Source organism: Acartia tonsa, chromosome 1 (genome assembly GCF_053477335.1).
Source record: "Acartia tonsa isolate MP-2025a chromosome 1, ASM5347733v1, whole genome shotgun sequence".
NCBI classification, from domain to species: domain Eukaryota; kingdom Metazoa; phylum Arthropoda; class Copepoda; order Calanoida; family Acartiidae; genus Acartia; species Acartia tonsa.
Window position 1 is genome coordinate 49,118,785 of NC_137260.1, and position 20,740 is coordinate 49,139,524.

The 20,740-nt window shown below is 31.3% G+C and overlaps 2 protein-coding genes across 3 annotated transcripts; one reads left to right on the forward strand and one right to left on the reverse strand.

Moving 5' to 3' along the window:
- Positions 1-106: 106 nt before the first annotated feature.
- LOC145322697 (mitochondrial chaperone BCS1-like) lies at positions 107-11,733 on the forward strand. Of its 2 annotated transcripts, none has more exons than XM_080164914.1 (18): positions 107-201; positions 787-863; positions 1,685-1,731; positions 1,799-1,866; positions 2,095-2,181; positions 4,253-4,308; positions 4,386-4,450; positions 4,616-4,685; positions 4,838-4,905; positions 4,995-5,080; positions 5,483-5,562; positions 9,033-9,085; positions 9,209-9,279; positions 9,355-9,403; positions 10,189-10,330; positions 10,424-10,476; positions 10,570-10,644; positions 11,283-11,733. In XM_080164914.1, the coding sequence occupies exons 1-18, from the start codon at positions 149-151 to the stop codon at positions 11,376-11,378; spliced, it is 1,296 nt and encodes a 431-aa protein (XP_080021040.1). In that variant the 5' UTR covers positions 107-148; the 3' UTR covers positions 11,379-11,733. The 2 variants fall into 2 exon arrangements, with proteins under 2 accessions (XP_080021040.1, XP_080021048.1); XM_080164922.1 differs by having other exon boundaries at positions 147-201; positions 2,100-2,181.
- Positions 11,721-19,182, reverse strand: LOC145322715 (alpha-tocopherol transfer protein-like). Its single transcript, XM_080164946.1, has 13 exons — positions 19,056-19,182; positions 18,278-18,324; positions 17,325-17,412; positions 15,390-15,473; positions 14,928-15,005; positions 14,494-14,553; positions 14,228-14,313; positions 13,777-13,856; positions 13,539-13,606; positions 13,247-13,342; positions 12,844-12,918; positions 12,403-12,462; positions 11,721-11,923 (listed from the first exon to the last, which is right to left on the reverse strand). The coding sequence occupies exons 2-13, from the start codon at positions 18,312-18,314 to the stop codon at positions 11,821-11,823; spliced, it is 915 nt and encodes a 304-aa protein (XP_080021072.1). The 5' UTR covers positions 18,315-18,324; positions 19,056-19,182; the 3' UTR covers positions 11,721-11,820.
- Positions 19,183-20,740: the final 1,558 nt, after the last annotated feature.

Sequence of the window (20,740 nt, forward strand, 5' to 3'; positions counted from 1 at the left end):
GTCTGCTAGAGTAATCAGCTGTCAGTTAACTTGTAGTGAATATATGAAAATTTAAAGATACATTAAATTTTGTTTACATTTAAAAAAAACATTGAAAAACTAGAAGTTAACTTCAAATAAAATATTTTCAACGTTTCAGATAAAAAAAATGTCAAATTTTCAGCAGTTATTTGACTCACTTTCGGCAAATCCATATTTTAGGTACTTGATATCACTTGAAGTTTTTTTTAAATAAAAATCTAGATACAGTTATAATTTTTAATTGTGTCAGCTTGTCTGTAATGCTCTTGTTTCGATTTTACAATAAAAGTTGCAGTTTAAATGCAAGTTGAGGATAAAAGTGATTCTTATTTTGTTTGAAGCCTCATATTATAGCACAAGTGGCTGCGCCTCTACAGATGAAGGGAGGGTTACCCATTAATTTATTTTTATTTAAGGAAAAAGTTCATTTTGTTAAATAAGGGGGGGGGGAGGAGTTCTGACACATTTGCGTAAACCTGGTATATTGGCTTTATCTTTGGACTGAGAGGATAGGTTATAAAAGATAAAATCATTCTTATATGATGAATTTATCTTTAATAACCTATCTTCTCAGTCCAAAGATAAAGCCTATATACCAGGTTTACGCAAATGTGTCAGAACCCCCCCCCCCCTTAGATTTTCTTTGGTTTATTCTTTGAAAACCAAGAGATCTTTGTCCAGACAGACGTGACGGAAATATATCGTTCACCTTTAGGTATATTAGATTTAAAAATTTTACATTCCTAAAAATGATTACCTATCTAGTGCTGGGTTTGGATTATTTGGAATTGGGGCTGTTGCTGCAATGGGAAGAGGAGCAATGCAACTTTCCTTAGTTTTAGGTTAGTATTTTTCTTTTATTCCTATTAAATAAAGTAGTACCTAAGTTTTTTTTTGTCTGTAGCGAAGGATATCGCTAACCGCTGAACCGATATGGTTCTCCTGTACAGTTAAGCTTCTTATCACAGTGCGTTTGAAGGTGCTTTGACTTTTGTGTCAGAACCTAAATTGGCACATAGTGCATTTCATTACCCTCAGTTAGGTAACTTCATTTCACTTTTCAATAAAATCTAAAATGCAGCCGTTTTTGAGAAAATTAGATTTGAAAATTTCAAGTTCAATTTTCATCCACTAGAAGTTCCCGCATAATCATGACAAGAAAAGCAAAGATTATTTATTAAAAATTTGAACAAGTTTGCTTTTATAAAGTTCTTCATAAAACCACTTCTTAAGTGAGTAGATTCGTGGCTATTTTTATCAAATGCTTTGCTAAGGTCATGGAAATTCGGCCTTAAATAAATCATATATAGAGAGGTTTTATGACAGTCAGGGATTCGACAATGGACGAAAAAATCCCCAATAATGATAAACTCCTTTGTACTTTAAAAAATTTATCAAAACATTTGGTCATTACAATCAAATTCAATAATAGAAGAGTTTTTACTAACGACTGTGGGTAATTTCCATTACCCTAACTCCCTGATGGCAGTAGATATTATTATTAGATAATTAAATGGTTTAAAAGAAATTGAACATATATTTTGTATCCTTTTCCTAGTTTATAACACAATATCAGAGCATTTTCTTTATTATTTTTAAACAGAAAAAAGGTCTAACTTAATCGAACAATTTTGGTCAAAAAAGGGTTAATTTATTTTCCTAGGACGAAGACATTTGTTAAGCAGCATTCAAGTTCCTTGTAATGATAAGGTAACAAAACAATTACTAAATATTTATGAATCAAAGCAATTATAGGATATGAACTACCATAATTTAGGCCTATACCTGGTTTTTGGACTGGTTAGGAAGAGAGGCTGGTAAAAGGGCACAACATGTTGCTGTAAGGTAAATTGATTTACTGTGTTAAAAATTAAATATTAGATCTGTTTTACCTCATCTTTAATTCATTTTTATTTTGGTTTTATGCCTAAAAGAACGAAGCGCACCCTTTTAAGAACAACAATTCAAATTATTTATTTTTTCTTGCAACATCGTTTTAGAGTTTTGAAGTATTCAAACTCATTAGGTACAAATCCAAATTTTTTATGTAAAATAATATAATTTTGTTGTAAGAACAGAATGGATGGAAGAAGAAGGTGGGCGAGTTAGTTGTCAATATTCAGTGGAACCTTCTCCTGGTTTACATCTTATATATTGGAGGTATTCTTATTTATATTTCTAGTTGTCAATATTCTGTAGAACCTTCCCCTGGCTTACATCTTATATATTGGAGGTATTCTTATTTATATTTCTAGTTGTCAATATTCTGTAGAACCTTCCCCTGGCTTACATCTTATATATTGGAGGTATTCTTATTTATATTTCTAGTTGTCAATATTCAGTAGAACCTTCCCCTGGCTTACATCTTATATATTGGAGGTATTCTTATTTATATTTCTAGTTGTCAATATTCAGTAGAACCTTCCCCTGGCTTACATCTTATATATTGGAGGTATTCTTATTTATATTTCTAGTTGTCAATATTCAGTAGAACCTTCCCCTGGCTTACATCTTATATATTGGAGGTATTCTTAATTATATATCTAGTTGTCAATATTCAGTAGAACCTTCCCCTGGCTTACATCTTATATATTGGAGGTATTCTTATTTATATATCTAGTTGTCAATATTCAGTAGAACCTTCACCTGGTTTACATCTTAAGTATATATTGGAGGTATTCTTATTTATATTTGTCAATATTCAGTGGAACCTTCTCCTGGCTTACATCTTAGGTATATATTGGAGGTATTATTATTTATATTTATAGTTGTAAATATTCAGTAGAACCTTCCCCTGGCTTACATCTTATATATTGGAGGTATTCTTATTTATATATCTAGTTGTCAATATTCAGTAGAACCTTCACCTGGTTTACATCTTAAGTATATATTGGAGGTATTCTTATTTATATTTGTCAATATTCAGTGGAACCTTCTCCTGGCTTACATCTTAGGTATATATTGGAGGTATTATTATTTATAATTATAGTTGTAAATATTCAGTTGAACCTTCTCCTGGCTTTCATCTTATATATTGGAGGTATTCTTGTTTATATTTCTAGTTGTAAATATTTAGTGGAACCTTCTCTTGGCTTACATCTTATATATTGGAGGTATTCTTATTTATATTTCTAGTTGTAAATATTCAGTGGAACCTTCCCCTAGCTTACATCTTAAGTAAAGTATATATTGGAGGTATTCTTATTTATATTTCTAGTTGTAAATATTCAGTAGAACCTTCCCCTGGCTTACATCTTATATATTGGAGGTATTCTTATTTATATATCTAGTTGTCAATATTCAGTAGAACCTTCACCTGGTTTACATCTTAAGTATATATTGGAGGTATTCTTGTTTATATTTGTCAATATTCAGTGGAACCTTCTCCTGGCTTACATCTTAGGTATATATTGGAGGTATTATTATTTATATTTATAGTTGTAAATATTCAGTTGAACCTTCTCCTGGCTTTCATCTTATATATTGGAGGTATTCTTGTTTATATTTCTAGTTGTAAATATTCAGTTGAACCTTCTCCTGCCTACATCATATATATTGGAGGTATTCTTATTTATATATCTAGTTGTCAATATTCAGTAGAACCTTCACCTGGTTTACATCTTAAGTATATATTGGAGGTATTCTTATTTATATTTGTCAATATTCAGTGGAACCTTCTCCTGGCTTACATCTTAGGTATATATTGGAGGTATTATTATTTATATTTATAGTTGTAAATATTCAGTTGAACCTTCTCCTGGCTTTCATCTTATATATTGGAGGTATTCTTGTTTATATTTCTAGTTGTAAATATTTAGTGGAACCTTCTCTTGGCTTACATCTTATATATTGGAGGTATTCTTATTTATATTTCTAGTTGTAAATATTCAGTGGAACCTTCCCCTAGCTTACATCTTAAGTAAAGTATATATTGGAGGTATTCTTATTTATATTTCTAGTTGTAAATATTCAGTGGAACCTTCCCCTAGCTTACATCTTAAGTAAAGTATATATTGGAGGTATTCTTATTTACATTTCTAGTTGTAAATATTCAGTGGAACCTTCCCCTGGCTTATATCTTATATATTGGAGGTATTCTTATTTACATTTCTAGTTGTAAATATTCAGTTGAACCTTCCCCTTCCCCTGGTCATATCGTTTTATTTAAGGTATTCTTGGTTCAATAAGACTAACAGCCACTCAGAATTATGAATTATTTTCATTATTTTAGAGGTTCTTGGATAAGATTAGAAAGAATAAGAGAACAACAGCAAGTAGATGTTATAGGTATATTAACAAAATACATTTAAGATTTTTTTTCAATATAAAAAAATTTACCCTTTTTTCTACTTATATTATTTTAGGTGGAGTTCCTTGGGAGACAATTACATTAACTACAATAGGCAGAAGAAAACAATTTCTATTAGATGTAAACTCATGAATTTTCTTAAATAGAAAAAACTTGTTTTTAAGCACCTATTTGTTATGGATAATTTACCATAATCTTACAACAATATTACATATTTGGTGTACCTATTCAAATATCTATTCTATGGTATAGCTTTTTAGATTTTTACTATACCTAATGTTTTAGATGTTAGAAGAGGCAAGGAATGATGTATTGAAAAGACACAGTGGAACTACAGCCATGTACTATTGTACAGGTTAAATACTTTCTTTGTTACTTTAACCTGTTAAAGTCTTCGAATTAAGTTCAGCAGCAGCGAATTGTAGCCTAGCTTTTTCTTAAAAGAAAACCTCTAGTACTTGTTAAATGATTAAATAAAATGAAATAAGATATAAAAAATACCTATAGGTTCTGATTGGAGAGAAATGGGTGGAAGTCCTCAAATTTCTAGATCACTGGAGACTGTTGTCTTACAAGTAAGAGTTTTGTCTCCATATATGTTTCTAGTGTGGTAATTGACATATTAACAGCAGCTTGTTTTTAAAGAGTATTTGTCTATTTTTAGGAAGGGATAGCGGATAGGCTTGTAAAAGATTGTCAAAGGTTTCTCAGTTCTGGAGCTTGGTATAGAGAGAGAGGAATTCCCTACAGGTTAAGTATATAAATAAAATAATAAGGTTATCTTTGTCTGAAGCTTAAGATGACTCTATGACTACTGAACCGATTGACTTCACAAATTTAGGGAAGCTTTACATAGGTGCTTGGATGGCTATGGGCTATATATTTCTGCCCTCTTGTAACCCTTTATAAAGCCCTTAACTGCTAGAGGCACATCCGTTAGTCCTATAATATAAAGAAGTAAATTTTTTTAGTTTGAAGCTAAAGATCTTGGAAATACTGGTCCGTTTTCGTTCAACTTTTCCGTACCTATAGCTTTATTATCTTTGGTTGGTTTTGGGCTATTTTTCTAACATAACCAGCCCATCTTAAGAACCTTTAGGCGAAACAACTAATACAGATTAAACTAGCACCAAAATTTTTTATATTGTTTAGAAGAGGAATTTTGTTACATGGACCCCCAGGTTGTGGAAAAACAAGTTTTATTGTTGCTTTAGCTGGTCATCTAGATTTAGGTACAATTTTTAAGTTGACGATATTTTAATTGTTGATTTTAAAAAAGAGTCATTTTTTCGCGGAATTCCGTAAAGTTGGGTGCTGGGTTCTAGTCCAATGCTCTTATAAATTCAAAGTGTTCTTAAGGGGGGTGGAAGTTTGTACACTTATAGGAAATGAAATTCAGTACCAAAGATTGGGAGGGTACTGTGGGCTTGTTTTTAAAGTTATCAACCTAATTCTTTTTGTAGGCTCTCTTATTTGACTGGATATACACGTATTTCTTTGAAAATTGAATTTCGGCACTTTCCTTCTAGGGGCTTGTGGAGCAATAGACCCCCCAAAACACTAAAAATATGAGTTCTGAACTTATTTTTAAAGATATTAACCTGATTTTTTTAATAATACTTTTTTTAACATAACCGAATCAACGAACCATTACAGATTTCATTTTGGGACTTTCCTTCTAGGGGCTTGTGGAGCAATAGACCCCTCAAAACACTAAAAATATAAGTTCTGACCTTATTTTTAAAGATATCAACCTGATTTTTTTAGATAATACTTTTTTAACATAACCGAATCAACGAACCTTTACAGATTTCATTTTGGGACTTTCCTTCTAGGGGCTTGTGGAGCAATAGACCCCCCAAAACACTAAAAATATGAGTTCTGACCTTATTTTTAAAGATATCAACCTGATTTTTTTAATAATACTTTTTTTAACATAACCGAATCAATGAACCATTACAGATTTCATTTTGGGACTTTCCTTCTAGGGGCTTGTGGAGCAATAGACCCCCCAAAACACTAAAAATATGAGTTCTGGCCTTATTTTTAAAGATATCAACCTGATTTTTTTTTATAATACTTTTTTAACATAACCGAATCAACGAACCATTACAGATTTCATTTTGGGACTTTCCTTCTAGGGCTTGTGGAGCAATAGACCCCCAAAAACACTAAAAATATGAGTTCTGAGCTTATTTTTAAAGATATCAACCTGATTTTTTTATAATACTTTTTTAACATAACCGAATCAAAGAACCATTACAGATTTCATTTTTGGACTTTCCTTCTAGGGTGTAGTGGAGCAAAAGACCCCTAAAACACTAAAAATATGAGTTCTGACCTTATTTTTAAAGATATCAACCTGATTTTTTTAACATTTTTTTAACATAACCGAACTTGGTAACTTTTACAGATTTCATTTGGGACTTTCCTTCTAGAAGCTAGTGGGGCAAAAGACATGCAGTATTTTTTAAAATTTGTTAGGATACATCATCATTTTTAGTCTTTGTACAGTATTTCTATACCAAGTATTATGAAACCTTAATCTAGTCGTCTTAATGTAATTTTTTTTCAGAATACTACATAATATTTGAATATGACTGTGAATTGATTCAAGCGCATTTTCATTGGACCCTAGAATGAAATCAAAATCTGTAATGATTACCTAGTTCATTTATGTGAAAAAATATCACATTAAAAAAATATTTTTAGTGTTTTGGGGATCTTTTGCTTCACTAGCTTCTAGAAGGAAAGTCCCAAAATTAAATCTGTAAAAGTTACCAAGTTCATTTATGTTAAAAGAGTGTTTTAAAAAAATCAGGTTGATATCTTTAAAAATAAGGTCAGAACTCATATGTTAAGTGTTTTGGGGGGTCTTTTGCTCCACTAGTCCCTAGAAGTAAAGTCCCAAAATGAAATCTGTAATGGTTCATTAAGTCAGTTGTTAAAAAAGTTTTCTTTAAAAAATCAGGTTGACATCTTTAGAAATAAGCTCAGAACTCCTATTTTTAGTGTTTTTTTGAGTCTTTTGCTCCACTAGCTCTAGAAGGAAAGTCCCAAAATGAAATCTGTATTGTTTCGTAGATTTGGTTATGTTAAAAAAGTATTATAAAAAAATCGGGTTAATATCTTTAAAAATAAGCTCAGAACTCATATTTTTAGTGTTTTGGGGATCTTTGCTCCACTAGCCCCTAGAAGGAAAGTCCCAAAATGAAATCCGTAATGGTTTCTTAGTTCGGTTATGTTAAAAAAGTATTATTTTTAAAAAATCAGTTTGATATATTTAAAAATAAGCTCAGAACTCATATTTTTAGTGTTGGGGTCTTTTGCTCCACAAGCCCCTAGAGAGAGAGTCCTAAAATGAAATCTGTAATAGTTCGTAGATTTTGGGGGTCTTGCTCCACAAGCCCCTAGAAGGAAAGTACCAAAATGAAATCCGTAATGGTTTCTTCAATCGGTTATGTTGAAAAAGTATTATTTTTAAAAAATCAGGTAGATATCTTTAAAAATAAGCACAGAACTCATATTTTTAGTGTTTTTTGGAGTCTTTTGCTCCACAAGGCCCTAGAAGGAAAGTCCCAAACTGAAATCTGTAATGGTTCGTTGATTTGGTTATGTTAAAAAAGTATTATTGAAAAAAATCAGGTTGATATCTTTAAAAATAAGGTAAGAACTCATATTTTTAGTGTTTTGGGGGGTCTATTGCTCCACAAGCCCCTAGAAGGAAAGTCCCAAAATGAAATCTGTTATAGTTCGTTGATTCGGTTATGTTAACAAAGTATTATTTAAAAAAATCAGGTTGATATATTTAAAAATAAGGTCAGAACTCATATTTTTAGTGTTTTGGGGGGTCTATTGCTCCACAAGCCCCTAGAAGGAAAGTCCCAAAATGAAGTCTGTAATGGTTCGTTGATTCAGTTATGTTAAAAAAGTATTATAAAAAAAAATCAGGTTGATATCTTTAAAAATAAGGCCAGAACTCATATTTTTAGTGTTTTGGGGGGTCTTTTGCTCCACAAGGCCCTGGAAGGAAAGTCCCAAAATGAAATCTGTAATGGTTCGTTGATTCGGTTATGTTAAAAAAGTATTATTTAAAAAAATCATGTTGATATCTTTAAAAATAAGGTCAGAACTCATATTTTTAGTGTTTTGGGGGGTCTATTGCTCCACTAGGCCCTAGAAGGAAAGTCCCAAAATGAAATCTGTAATTGTTCGTTGATTCGGTTATGTTAAAAAAGTATTATAAAAAAAATCAGATTGATATCTTTAAAAATAAATTCAGAACTCATATTTTTAGTGTTTTGGGGGGTCTATTGCTCCACAAGCCCCTAGAAGGAAAGTGCCGAAATTCAATTTTCAAAGAAATACGTGTATATCCAGTCATATAAGAGAGCCTACAAAAAGAATTAGGTTGATAACTTTAAAAACAAGCCCACAGTACCCTCCCAATCTTTGGTACTGAATTTCATTTCCTATAAGTGTACAAACTTCCCCCCCCCCCCCCCCTTATAACCAAATGTATATATATGAAATGGTCCATAAATAAGAACAATTTGACTTTTTAAGTGCATTTGACTACAACCCAACACTTAACTTTAAAGAATTACGCCAAAAAATGTCCCTCTTTATCGTTCTTAATTCTTAATTCTTTTTTAGTGTTTTTTTTTATTAAAGGATCTTCTCTATAATATGAATTTTGTAGGTATTTCGGTTTTAAGTTTAGCAGATTCAAAAATGACTGACAGCGTTTTACAGGTTTGGACTTTTTGCAAATGTTTTGTTGTATTTTTCCCTCAAGCTGAAATGTAAGATGAAATCTCATTTTATAAACATTTGATAATTAAAGCTAAAAAACAAACATTAACACTTTTTTTTTAGGCAAGGATATCGGATGTACCTAGAAACACAATCTTACTGCTGGAAGATATTGACGCAGCTTTTAAATCCAGGTAAGTTTGAATATAGCCAATTTTAAATCATTCTGTAAAGTTTTGATAGGTACCTAACGTTCTTAATTTTTAAAGAGAAGATACTGGAAAAGAAGTAACAACTGCATTTCGTGGTTTATCTCAGGTTTTTAATTTTTATTTTTATTGCTTCATTTGTAGGATAATAATCTATTAAAAAAATTATTCAATTGTACTTTGTTTTTTCCAAAGTGCTTGATAATATCTGAACCATTAAATTTATTTCATTTTTTGAAGCAGTTAAACTGTAATATTATAACACGCCAAGCTACAATTGAGTCAAGACAAAAGTAAGTGCCGAGCTCTGGGACCTATGTATGGTGAAATTAGACATAAAACCGTGATGATTCCAGGTAAAACCAAAATATTTTAGCGGGATCTTTTTGAGAAAATTAGATTTGAAAATTTCAAGTTCAATTTTCACCCCCTAGGAGTTGTCGCATAATCATGACAAGAAAAGCAAAGATTATTTTTTTTTTAATTTTGAACAACTTTGCTTTTATAAAGTTTTTCATAAAACTACTCCTGAAGGGAGTTAATTAATTGCCATTTTTATCAGTTGCTTTGCTAAGGTCACGGAAATTCAGCCTTAAATAAATCATATATAGAGAGGTTTTATGAAAGACTTCATAAAAGCAAAGTTGTTCAAAATTTAGAATTAATAATCTTTGCTTTTCTTGTCATTATTATGCGGCAACTGCTAGGGGGTGAAAATTGAACTTGAAATTTTTAAATCTAATTTTCTCAAAAAGATCCCGCTGAAATATTTTGGTTTTACCTGGAATCATCATGGTTTTATGTCTAATTTCACTATACATAGGTCCCAGAGCTCGGCACTTACTTTTGTCTTGATTCAATTGTAGCCTGGCGTGATAAATCTTTTTATAATAGATAACATTAACTGGACTATTAAATGCACTTGATGGAGCAGTGGGCAGTGAGGGAAGATTAACTTTTCTAACAACAAATTATCCAGAAAGATTAGATCCAGCCCTAATCCGACCAGGCAGGGTTGATGTCAAGCAATATATAGGTAAATATTTCATACATTTTGAATTAATAAAATATAGTTTAATTATAAACATACTACATAACATGTCTTATTTTTCAAAATCATCAATTTCAGGTCATTGTGGTGAGCTGGAAATAGAAAAGATTTTCTCTAAATTTTATCCCGAGGTAAAATGTTGTTGTTGCTAAATCTATTTTTTATATATGTTAAAATTTTAATCCGAGTTTATTTTTTATTTTACACACTCCATTTCTGTATAGGCCAATAAAGACATTGGAAAGAAGTTTGCGAGTTATGTTTTAACTTCATCAAAAGATAATATTTCACCAGCACAGGTTAATACACATTGATTTGTTTATTAAATTTTTTGGGAATAGTCCCTTTCGTAACATCGCCCCATAAGGGGCGATTAGTCGTATTTTTAAAATGGCTTTTTATAGGTTATTTTAGGTTAGGTTAGGTTATATTGGGTTAGGTGATTGCCCCAGAGGGTTAGGTAATTGGCCCCGCAGGGTTAGAGTCTCCCATAGGGGCTAGAAATAGGAGAAAAGCTACTGTGAAAAATACGAAGAATCGCCTCTTAAGGTGCAATGTTACGAAAGGGACTATACCCAGTTTTGTTAAATTCATGTTTAAAACAAGTCAACATGTACGTACATAAAAATAACTGTTCTTTGGAATAAGCTCTACGGGGTTAGGTTAGGGCAGGGATCTAAAGGGATAATGCAATGACCGATAGATTGATTTACATCCCCAATGATACACAAAATTACCTTATCTGTATATTAAAATTAGTGGTTGAAAGTTGAAACGTTTGAATACTCAACTTAATAGACCAACCAATCAAAATTCACTAAAGTCCCTAAAGTTGTTAAGTCAACGAATTTTAAGATTTTTTATGTATTTTCCCCTTAATAGTCTCATCAGCGAATACCTTTGTTAAATTAAAAAAAATACGCCCTGTTTATTTTAGGTGCAAGCATATTTACTATTGTATCCAGACTCACCGAACCTGGCGGTCAAACATGCTCATCAAATCACAAACACTGATTCCATTCAGTCCAAATAATGCTAATAAATATTTTGGGTATAGTCTCTTTCGTGACAACTCCTCTAAAGGGGCGTTTCTTCGTATTTTCACAGTAGCTTTTCTCCTATTTCTAGCTCCTGCGGGGGACTCCAATCCTGCGGGGCATCCACCTAACCTAACCTAAAATAACCTATGAGAAGCTACTGTGAAAATACGACGAAACGCCCCTTAAGAGGCGTGCTACGGAAGGGACTTTACCCAATATTTCATAAAATGTAACTTATATACAGAATTCCAACAAAAGGATAGGCAAATAAACAAAATTTATTTCTATTTATGTTTTGTTTGAATTGTATTACCTTTGAAAAATATCAATAATAATATTATTTAAATTTATTTATTTGTTAAATTTTCATTTCTCTATTACATATATTTTTACAGTAAACAAACATAAATGGTGAATGTTAAAAAAAGAACATGTTTATACAGAATGTGCAAGTGATTTTTGCATTATTTCCACATAGATATCATTTCTTTCCTTCATAAGTTGGACACACTTGTCGTTGTTCACAGGCTGTTGCCCACTAAAAAGAAATCACTAAAATTTTCTTTGTTAGTAATATAAATAGATGTAGAATATACGTGAATTTTGTCATCAATAGTCATCAATTTAGTTTGCTATCATGGAACTCGTTTATTGGTCAGCTCGTTCATTTGATAGTATGGGAGTTTATAGGGTACAAGGGGCGAAAGTGGGAATCGTTATTTTTAGCTCGCTGCAAGTTTAACTTATTATAAAAATTTAAAATCAGGGGCAACAAAGCGAAAGAAATTTGATTCTGATTCATGGAAATAATTTCGCTTTTGATTGCACGACCTTTGTGCAGAGTAATGAGATGTGCCTGTTTAAGGCAAAGGCATTCCCCATAGTTAAATATTTAACGTTGCGCATCTGATATAGCAGTATGAGGAACCATTTTTAATGTATTTAGTTAGGACTCTGTGTTGAGACAAATTCAAAATTTTAAATGATTCTAGCACATCAGTAAACTTATATTATTACCCCATTGTTGGTGGAAGTAGGAAAGCAGGCACTTCTTTGTGGAGCTCGGTATAGTCGGATCTGTTATAAAATTTTTTTCATATATAAGTTTTTGTTAAAAGTGAAGCTTTTCTATAATTAGGTTAGGTCGGTACGTCTCTCCTTAACAAATAGCTCTTTTTTTAATTTAGACATGTTAGAAATTTCCTATCGTTTCAAATGATAATTCCTATCACAGTTAGGTACCAGAAAGTCTTTCGACCATTTAAAATATGCTGAATTTTTTTACAACATCTTTTTCTACAATATGATTTTTGGAATAATGGCTCAGAGGATAACAATCAGATGTTCTTTTGTCCTTCTTGTTTTAGAGCTTCGCTTTTATGGATGTTGTCATTCTTGTTTGCAATATCGTATCTTACTAGTCTTGACTACAAATTAAAGATTTAAGATAATACTTACCCATGAAAAATCATGTTGTCTTTAACCCTGTCATCAAGGAAAGGTTTCATCATGTTGTGTAGGACTCCAAACAGTCTGGTAAATATTTTTGTCAATCAAAATCAAGTACAAGATGTGGAGGTTTCCCTCAAAGTTCCTAGTCGAGGACAACACCCCCCCCCCCCCTCTCCAACCCCGCTGGATTAGGGCACTGCAGGTATAATCTCGGCAGAGCTTAGGCATAGGGAGAAAAAGTAGCCAGCTCCCACCCAGCCCCCTATTTCAACAACTAAATTGCATGATCTGTTGATTATCCACGTTCATCATTTAATACAAATTAGCTACAGTTTACATCATTGATTTGTAATACTCTTCATAAGTTTATTCATAAACTTTTCAACATAAAATTGGTGACAAAATTTTCCTGGGGTTGTTGACGATATGTATTCTTCTGACCCAGATGGGAAAAGATCCAGCCATGAAGCCAGTCATACACTTCACTTGTTCTAATCCTATATTTCTAATCATACTTTATTAGACTAAACTAAGTAGATTTTTCATTGAGATATGAAACTAATTGTGTATTAAATATGTTTGAAAAATGAAGAAAATGTCCAATTTAGACCAAAAAATTTAACATACTAGTGACAATAGAATATAATTTTATTTTTAACTTATAAGTCTCAATATCATATTTAAGTAAAGAAATTGTTTACCTAAGCTGTTTGAAACCAAATCCGTACATGTCTACAACGCATGTAACTCCAGCTAACTGAGTCTTTACCTAAAGATTACAAAAGTAAATATTTATTATTTTAGTTCTTTTACTTTGTCTAAGCATTTGATCATTTGTTTATAACATAAATTAGATAATAGAATAAATTTGTGTATTGAAGTAACAGCTAGGGCGAGCCAATGGATAGACGAGAATAAATATTTATAGAAACAAAATACCTCTTCAGCAATAAGCTCAAACATAGTGTAAGCACTGGCAAATAGTTGATCTACACTAACTTCATCTGGATTCCAGCTTCCTTAAACATTAGCATTATTATAAGAAGCCTGGCGCACACTCACTTTGTTTTTTATTCTAGCTTCCTGAATCATAATTATGTTTTGTGTTACAAGTACGTATGTGTGCCTATAGCATTGGCTAATTATTGGTTTTAATGCACTTCATCTGGATTCCAGCTTCCTGAATCTTAATCGCGATTTGTGATTTGTATAACTATGATCTGTGTCACTAGTGATAGTGCCTTTATTTAACACTTGCAAATATTTGATTTTCACTCACTTCAATTGGAATCAGCTGCCTTGCTCATAATCAAATTTGTTTCAGTGATAGTTAAAAGTTACACTTAATTCCTGAAACATCTTGTTAAGTGTTACTGTAAGTAAATTATACCTGGTCTATAGATGTAAAGTCTTCTACCATACACATCTCTGTATTCAGGTACAGTGTTCAATTTTCTACTCCAAACTGCATCCAGTCTATTAAATATGAATATTTAACAACAACTTTAGGATAAACTGGTATGAATGCATTTATTACAACAAATTTAAAAGAGGAGAGAAGCCATTAGAATTTGACTAAATTAAATATATTGCCCTTTTTGGAATTCTGTAAATTGGTTTATTTTGTTAAGACATACATATTATATGAAAACTTACTCTTTAGGTATTGATAGTTTTACTATTGAAGTGTACAGCTTTCCAGAATCCAGGTAGTTCCTGAAGAGATAAGAAAACTAAACATAAGACATCAAGAAGGTGATATTTAACATTCTCTTTTATGAGGGCTTTAATAGTATTTCTAGCTTTTGGCAATACCAGATTATAAAGATATTAAAAAATATTTAAATTTTTTAATTATATAATGTGTTACTAAAATCTTTATTCGCTTGATTTATTGCTATCTATCTATGACATTTTTTTCATATTTTTTTATATTCTGGACATGTCAAGAACTTCATTTTAATGGGAAAGGACAATCACATTTGTAATGAGAATTGTTTTGCTTTTTTTTATTGTCAATGCAAAACATAAACTTTAGAAAATATTGGAAGATAAAAAGAGTTTTCTTAATCTTTGGCTCTTGACATTACCTTAAAACTTGCATAGCAGCTTCCACATCCCAAGCTCCAGCTCGCAGAAATTTTATCAGTCTTTCTCTCTTCTCCCATCTGAATTGAAGCATATGATTTCTTGGCAGTAATCATATTAACTTTTTCCTCTTTATCTGTATCAAATTCTCACTTTTGCAGAGATAGATTGATTTAATTCACTTAGTTCATTTACAAGTGGGGGTTTAAAGAAACACTAATACAGGAAAGAATCAAATTGAGAGTATAATTTGTAGGCAGAAGTTAGGAAAGACAGACAGATGTAAGTATTTGTTGTGATACTTCAAAACTGCCTGGTAAAATCGGTAACATCCCTGATTGTGTAGTGGTGGCTCTACATTGCTTCAATAAATTACCTGTCTCCATCTTCAGGTACTCTCCACTTAGCAATGAATTAATTACCTATCTCCATCTTAAGGTACTCTCGATTTGGCAATAAATTACCTGTCTCCATCTTCAGGTACTCTCCACTTGGCAATGAACTCATCCTCTCTGTAGGCTTTCAAAAACTCAGAGATCTTTTCTTCCCTGTAAAAATTTGAATCTGGTGCATTTCACAGTAAAATGTTATCAACAAAAATCAATGAACTTGATTGGCTGCTTGCAGCCAAATGACTAAATCTTTACAAAGTATGTTGGTAGAAAATTTAACCTACATAAGGAGTCCTAAAAATAATCGGGAATAGCAATTACTCAAATACGCCCAATCATCTTGCAGCATACATAAATGTGCGGAAAAAAAGACTTATTTACGTGTATTTTTAGTCGTTTAGCAGCCAGTAGTCCCTTAAAGTTTTTGAAGATAATCGTTACCAGGAACATTTTAACGTGAACTGCACTACATTAAATTTTTTAATAAAGAAAAATTTAGGTGTTTTTCAAGTTTTTTTTTGGTGAATACAAAGAACAATTTTAAATATGATCACTCTCTGTTTGGAGACTTCTAATATATCATCTAAATTCTAAAGTTGAAAAAATTATCCGTTTCATGGAAAAATGTTATGAAATGAAAGCAAATTTTTAAGGAAATCTTTTTCTGTTACTATAGGACCACTTAAAGAACAGTTTTTTTTATTGCTATGGCGTTTTGTGAACTACCCTTTTCGTTTCGATATTGCAATATCTAAGATTTTCCTCTGATTTATTAATCTTATGATTTTTCATTTTAATATCCGTGAAAATTTGTTTATATTATGATGCGATATTTAACTATTATTGTTTAGACAAAAAGTCAAACTTTGAATGATAATTTTATTCAAATCAAATGAATGGAGTACATTCTACAAACATCTTAGATCTAATTTCTTCCTAATTGTGTTTCAGATATGAGTGACTGGCAAGTTTACTTACAAAACATGACAACAGTAAATATCTTAATTTAACACAATTCTTGCAAGAAACAGTGTTTAGTATATAATAGTTATTTCTCGTATCGTATTATAAACGGCTTTCCGCGGATTGTACATATGATTGTACATTTCTATATTCGTAGAAAACTGGATATAATACGATGCTAGACATAGTTTTTTCGTATGGATGAGAACCGGTTCCTATCCACCGGATTCGAATGAATACGAGAATAGTTATTTCTCGCATCGTATTATAAACGGCTTTCCGCGGATATAGAAAGTACAACTATGAGATTAAAACTAGTTTTTTTAGCCCCGAGGTGCCGAAGGCACCGGCTAAAAAAAACTGGTTTTAATCTTATGATTGTACATTTCTATATTCGTAGAAAACTGGATATAATACGATGCTAGACTAGTTTTTTCGCATTCATGAGAACCGGTTCCTATCCACCGGATTCAAATGAATACGAGAAATATAATTACCCATTTTGATAATCAAAACGTTTTTTAGTATCTGATCTTACACTACCTGTTACGCCCCTAGTATCTAGGGACTCTGGTGGACAGAGAGTGGATAGAAAAATAGCCTAAAATCATCCCAAGACTTGATACTCAAATCAAGTTCAAATTTTTGTAGCCTAACCATCACTAGATTTATATGGAAGCTGCCTAAAATAGAGAACCCAATCGTTTCAGTAGTTACTTCAAATAAAAAAAACTAAATAATAGGAATACCAAACCAAAACAATGAATAATTGTCAGTTGGATAGTTATTTGGATTTGTTTTGAATTTATAGTTATAAATGTCGTTTTCATTTAATTTATATTAGAATATCTGGTTAAATTTTAAGTACCTAGAACCTTACATTTTTATTTGGTTAAATATGGCGAAATTGAAGTTGTTTGAACAAAAATGTAATTTTGTCTTTAGGAATGGATTAATTGAGTATACATATAAATATTGATCACAATTAATACCAAGTGTTTTGGGGGATTTGTTTTTTCTTCCATTGACCTATTGATCCTTTACCTTTCCTCCTTGTCTTCATTGATGACCTCCCTGGCAATTGTACTCCAAGGCTCCAGCTCCTCGTCAATTGGATCAAAGTTGAACTCATCTAGATAAAGGGCTATTAGGTCTTTATTCAGGGATCTAAAGGAATGTGACAATAGCCGACAAATTGATGTACATCCCCAATGTCAATACACAAAATTAACCTTTCTGTAGATTACAATTAGTGCTTGAAACGTATGGACACTCTATTTAATAAACCAACCAATCAAAATTCATTAAAAGTCTCCAAAGTTAAGCTAAACAAAAAAAACAAGTACAAGTTCGGAAACTTTTTAGCACTGCGCTTACCAAAATTCTGGCATCCTTGTTCTCATTAATAGGACAATTGAAATTTGGAATCGTGCAATGATCAGAAAGCATTCTTTTAGATAAAATAGTAAGTACTTTTGCACTCCGCAGATAGAATTATAAATATTGTTAATCATTGCCTCTGAGCAAAAATAATTTATATAATTTTCTAAATATAAGTTTATTAGTGTACAAATGTAATAAATGTTTTCTTTGAGATAAGATGAAGTTTGCCTTCATAGTTTTGGAAGTAATTCTACACTAAAAGTTTTTTTTAGTGCATTGTATGTCAAGTCAAAAACATATACTAGTTGATTTGTCCCTAGTCTCTAGTGGAAACCAGACAAGGAAAACAGCTTAAAACCACCTTCAGACATTAGAAACCTTCTCCGAAAATTACAACATATTTGAACCATCAATTTGAACTTCAGACCAAAAACGTTACAGCTTTATAATTATTATTGGATAAGTTACTTTTTAGATTTGTTCAACTGTTTTGTATGCCTGAAATTGAAATATTATATTACAATAATAATGAAATTACCAAAAGAAAATTTATTAGGTATCTAGAATATGGAATCATTCCTGTTTTATAGAGTTTATGTAATTATTATCGTTACCTTTAAAAACTGCATCAAAATACTTCTTTTGTGACATCTCTCACCCCCTTGCAATCATTCAATGTGAACATTTGTTTAATTGTGGAAGAATTTACGCTTTTTTTAAAATAGCATATAGGTTTTAAAACCTATTAATATACTCTGGATTAGAACAAGTTTTATGATCTAATGAAAAACCATGTATCGTTTCAAAGACAATTTTCCAAAAATACTATAACAAAATCCTAAAATTAATACCAGTTTTGTTGGACCTTAGGCCTCGCCTGTCGTAACAAAACTTGAGTTAATCTTGTAATTTTTTTCTTTTTAGTATCCGCGGAAAGCTGTATATAATACGATGCGATAAAAATCTATTGAGAACATGTTGTTTTTTAGTATCATGATTTCATATATTCACTCATTTCAACAAGGATGTTAACAAGCTTAGCAAATTAATCAGACGGACAAACTAGCATTGGCAATTTATATAGAGTGAAACCATTTAGAATCTGAGACTGCTAGGATATAAAATATTTCCACAATTAATTGGACTGAAAATGAACCTCAGTCCAATTATAGGAAGATTTCTTCACTCAAAAATTATTTCTGTTCTTTAAAAAAAAAACTGATTATTATCTTCTGTCAATGGTAAGTTGAAAAATGAAGCAAAACTTTTGTTTCTTGAAATAAAAACACACTGCACTGTAGCTCCTTATTCCTGCGTTACTCATAAAACATATATTAAAAGAATGTCTTTCACTTGTCGTGTAATTTTTTATAATACTTCACATTGAAACACCTTTCGACAAACCGCCAGTTTCAGATTTTATTTTCAACTGCTCTCGGTAACTAACATAATTTTATAATTTGCCATTTTCTCTTATCTCACAATAAACACCAAAAATTAATAATCTATTTACTTTTAAATACTTTTATCATAAATCTTCAAAAAGTTATCATTTTTTTCTTAATCTTATTGTTTTTTACTTAATTAATATATCTATGTTCATATAAAAAATGAAGTAACAAAGATTCGATTAAAATATTATATCTCGTTGTTTTAGGAATCATGAATTGTGATACAAAGTTTGAAATAGTAGACCAATTCTAATTTGCGTATCGATAAGAGTTATCCGTTACAGACGGACGAACCGACAATACACCATACATACATAGAGTTTAGACATGTTTTTTTAGCTTTAACATTTCAATTTGTTTTCACTTTTAATAACAGCATAATAGCTAATAACATGATACATGTTTTAAACTTACAAGGATGACAACATCCATAAAAGCGAAGCTCTGAAACGGTAGGACAAACGGACATTAACACTTGTGTAATGTCAGAACTAAATAATCAGAATGTAAATGTATGAAAGTCAAAGCAAAATTGTAAGCAAATTTGTTGAAAAACTGCTTGATACTGGATAGTGTTTATGGACATACTTACATTTTTAGGACTTGATTATAGAGTTGCTTTGCTTATAATATTGTACTTTGTTGTCCCAGGAATCAGTATACCAAAAATCAGACCAATCGGATAATTAGGTCACATACAAATTTGTTGTTAAAATTGTAAAAAAAATCCACATATTTTAAATGGACGTACGGACATTCTGGTAATGATTATAGAGTTGCTACGCTTTCTAACTCTTACCTTACTTCTCTAGGAATCACCATGCAAAGTTTGAAATCGACAGGACAATTCTAACATGCCTAAATTAACGAAAAAAGCTATCCGTTACGGACGGACCGACCCAAATTATAGAAAAGCTTCGCTTTTAAAAATGCTGAAACCACAAATTTTGTGTGTTAGCCCTTAGTCATTGTATTTCTATTCACTGCAAATGTAATTTTGAAACTGAGTAAAATTGCTCTGCTCATGTTTTTATTTCATTCTCATTTACGCAATTCACAAGTTTAATTATTTGCTACATTAGGCAGTTTTTATTTTATTTTGTATCAATATGATAGTAGCTTCGCCGATAGACTCTAGGGGAGGGAGGGGGTGGTGATAAAATTAGCCTAAGACCACTCAAATACATTTATAAAGCTTTCCTGAAAAGTAAAACCTGTGAGGAAAACCAATTTAAAGATGTTTAATTTTATCTCCGTGCTAAAATCTCTACTTTATGATATACTAGCGGCTGCGCCCCTAGCAACCGTACCAGAACTTGAAGTTAATAGCCGAAAACCATATCGGGACCTATGTAAAGCTTCCTTAAAATTGAGAACTCAATTGGTTTAGTGGTTATAGAAATGTAGTAGTATATATATGACAGTACTATGTTTAGATTAGGGCATAGCATACCAAATAAGTCTTTATTGTAGAATGTTGGCAATTTGTCAACGAGCAACACTTTTGATAAGTTTATGGTGCTCAATGTGACAATTACATTCTTTTGCAAAAATTTGTTAGAATGATTTTCGTTCATATTTTGTTACAGGCAATTTTAAATTACCAAAAAATAACAACCCCGTCTA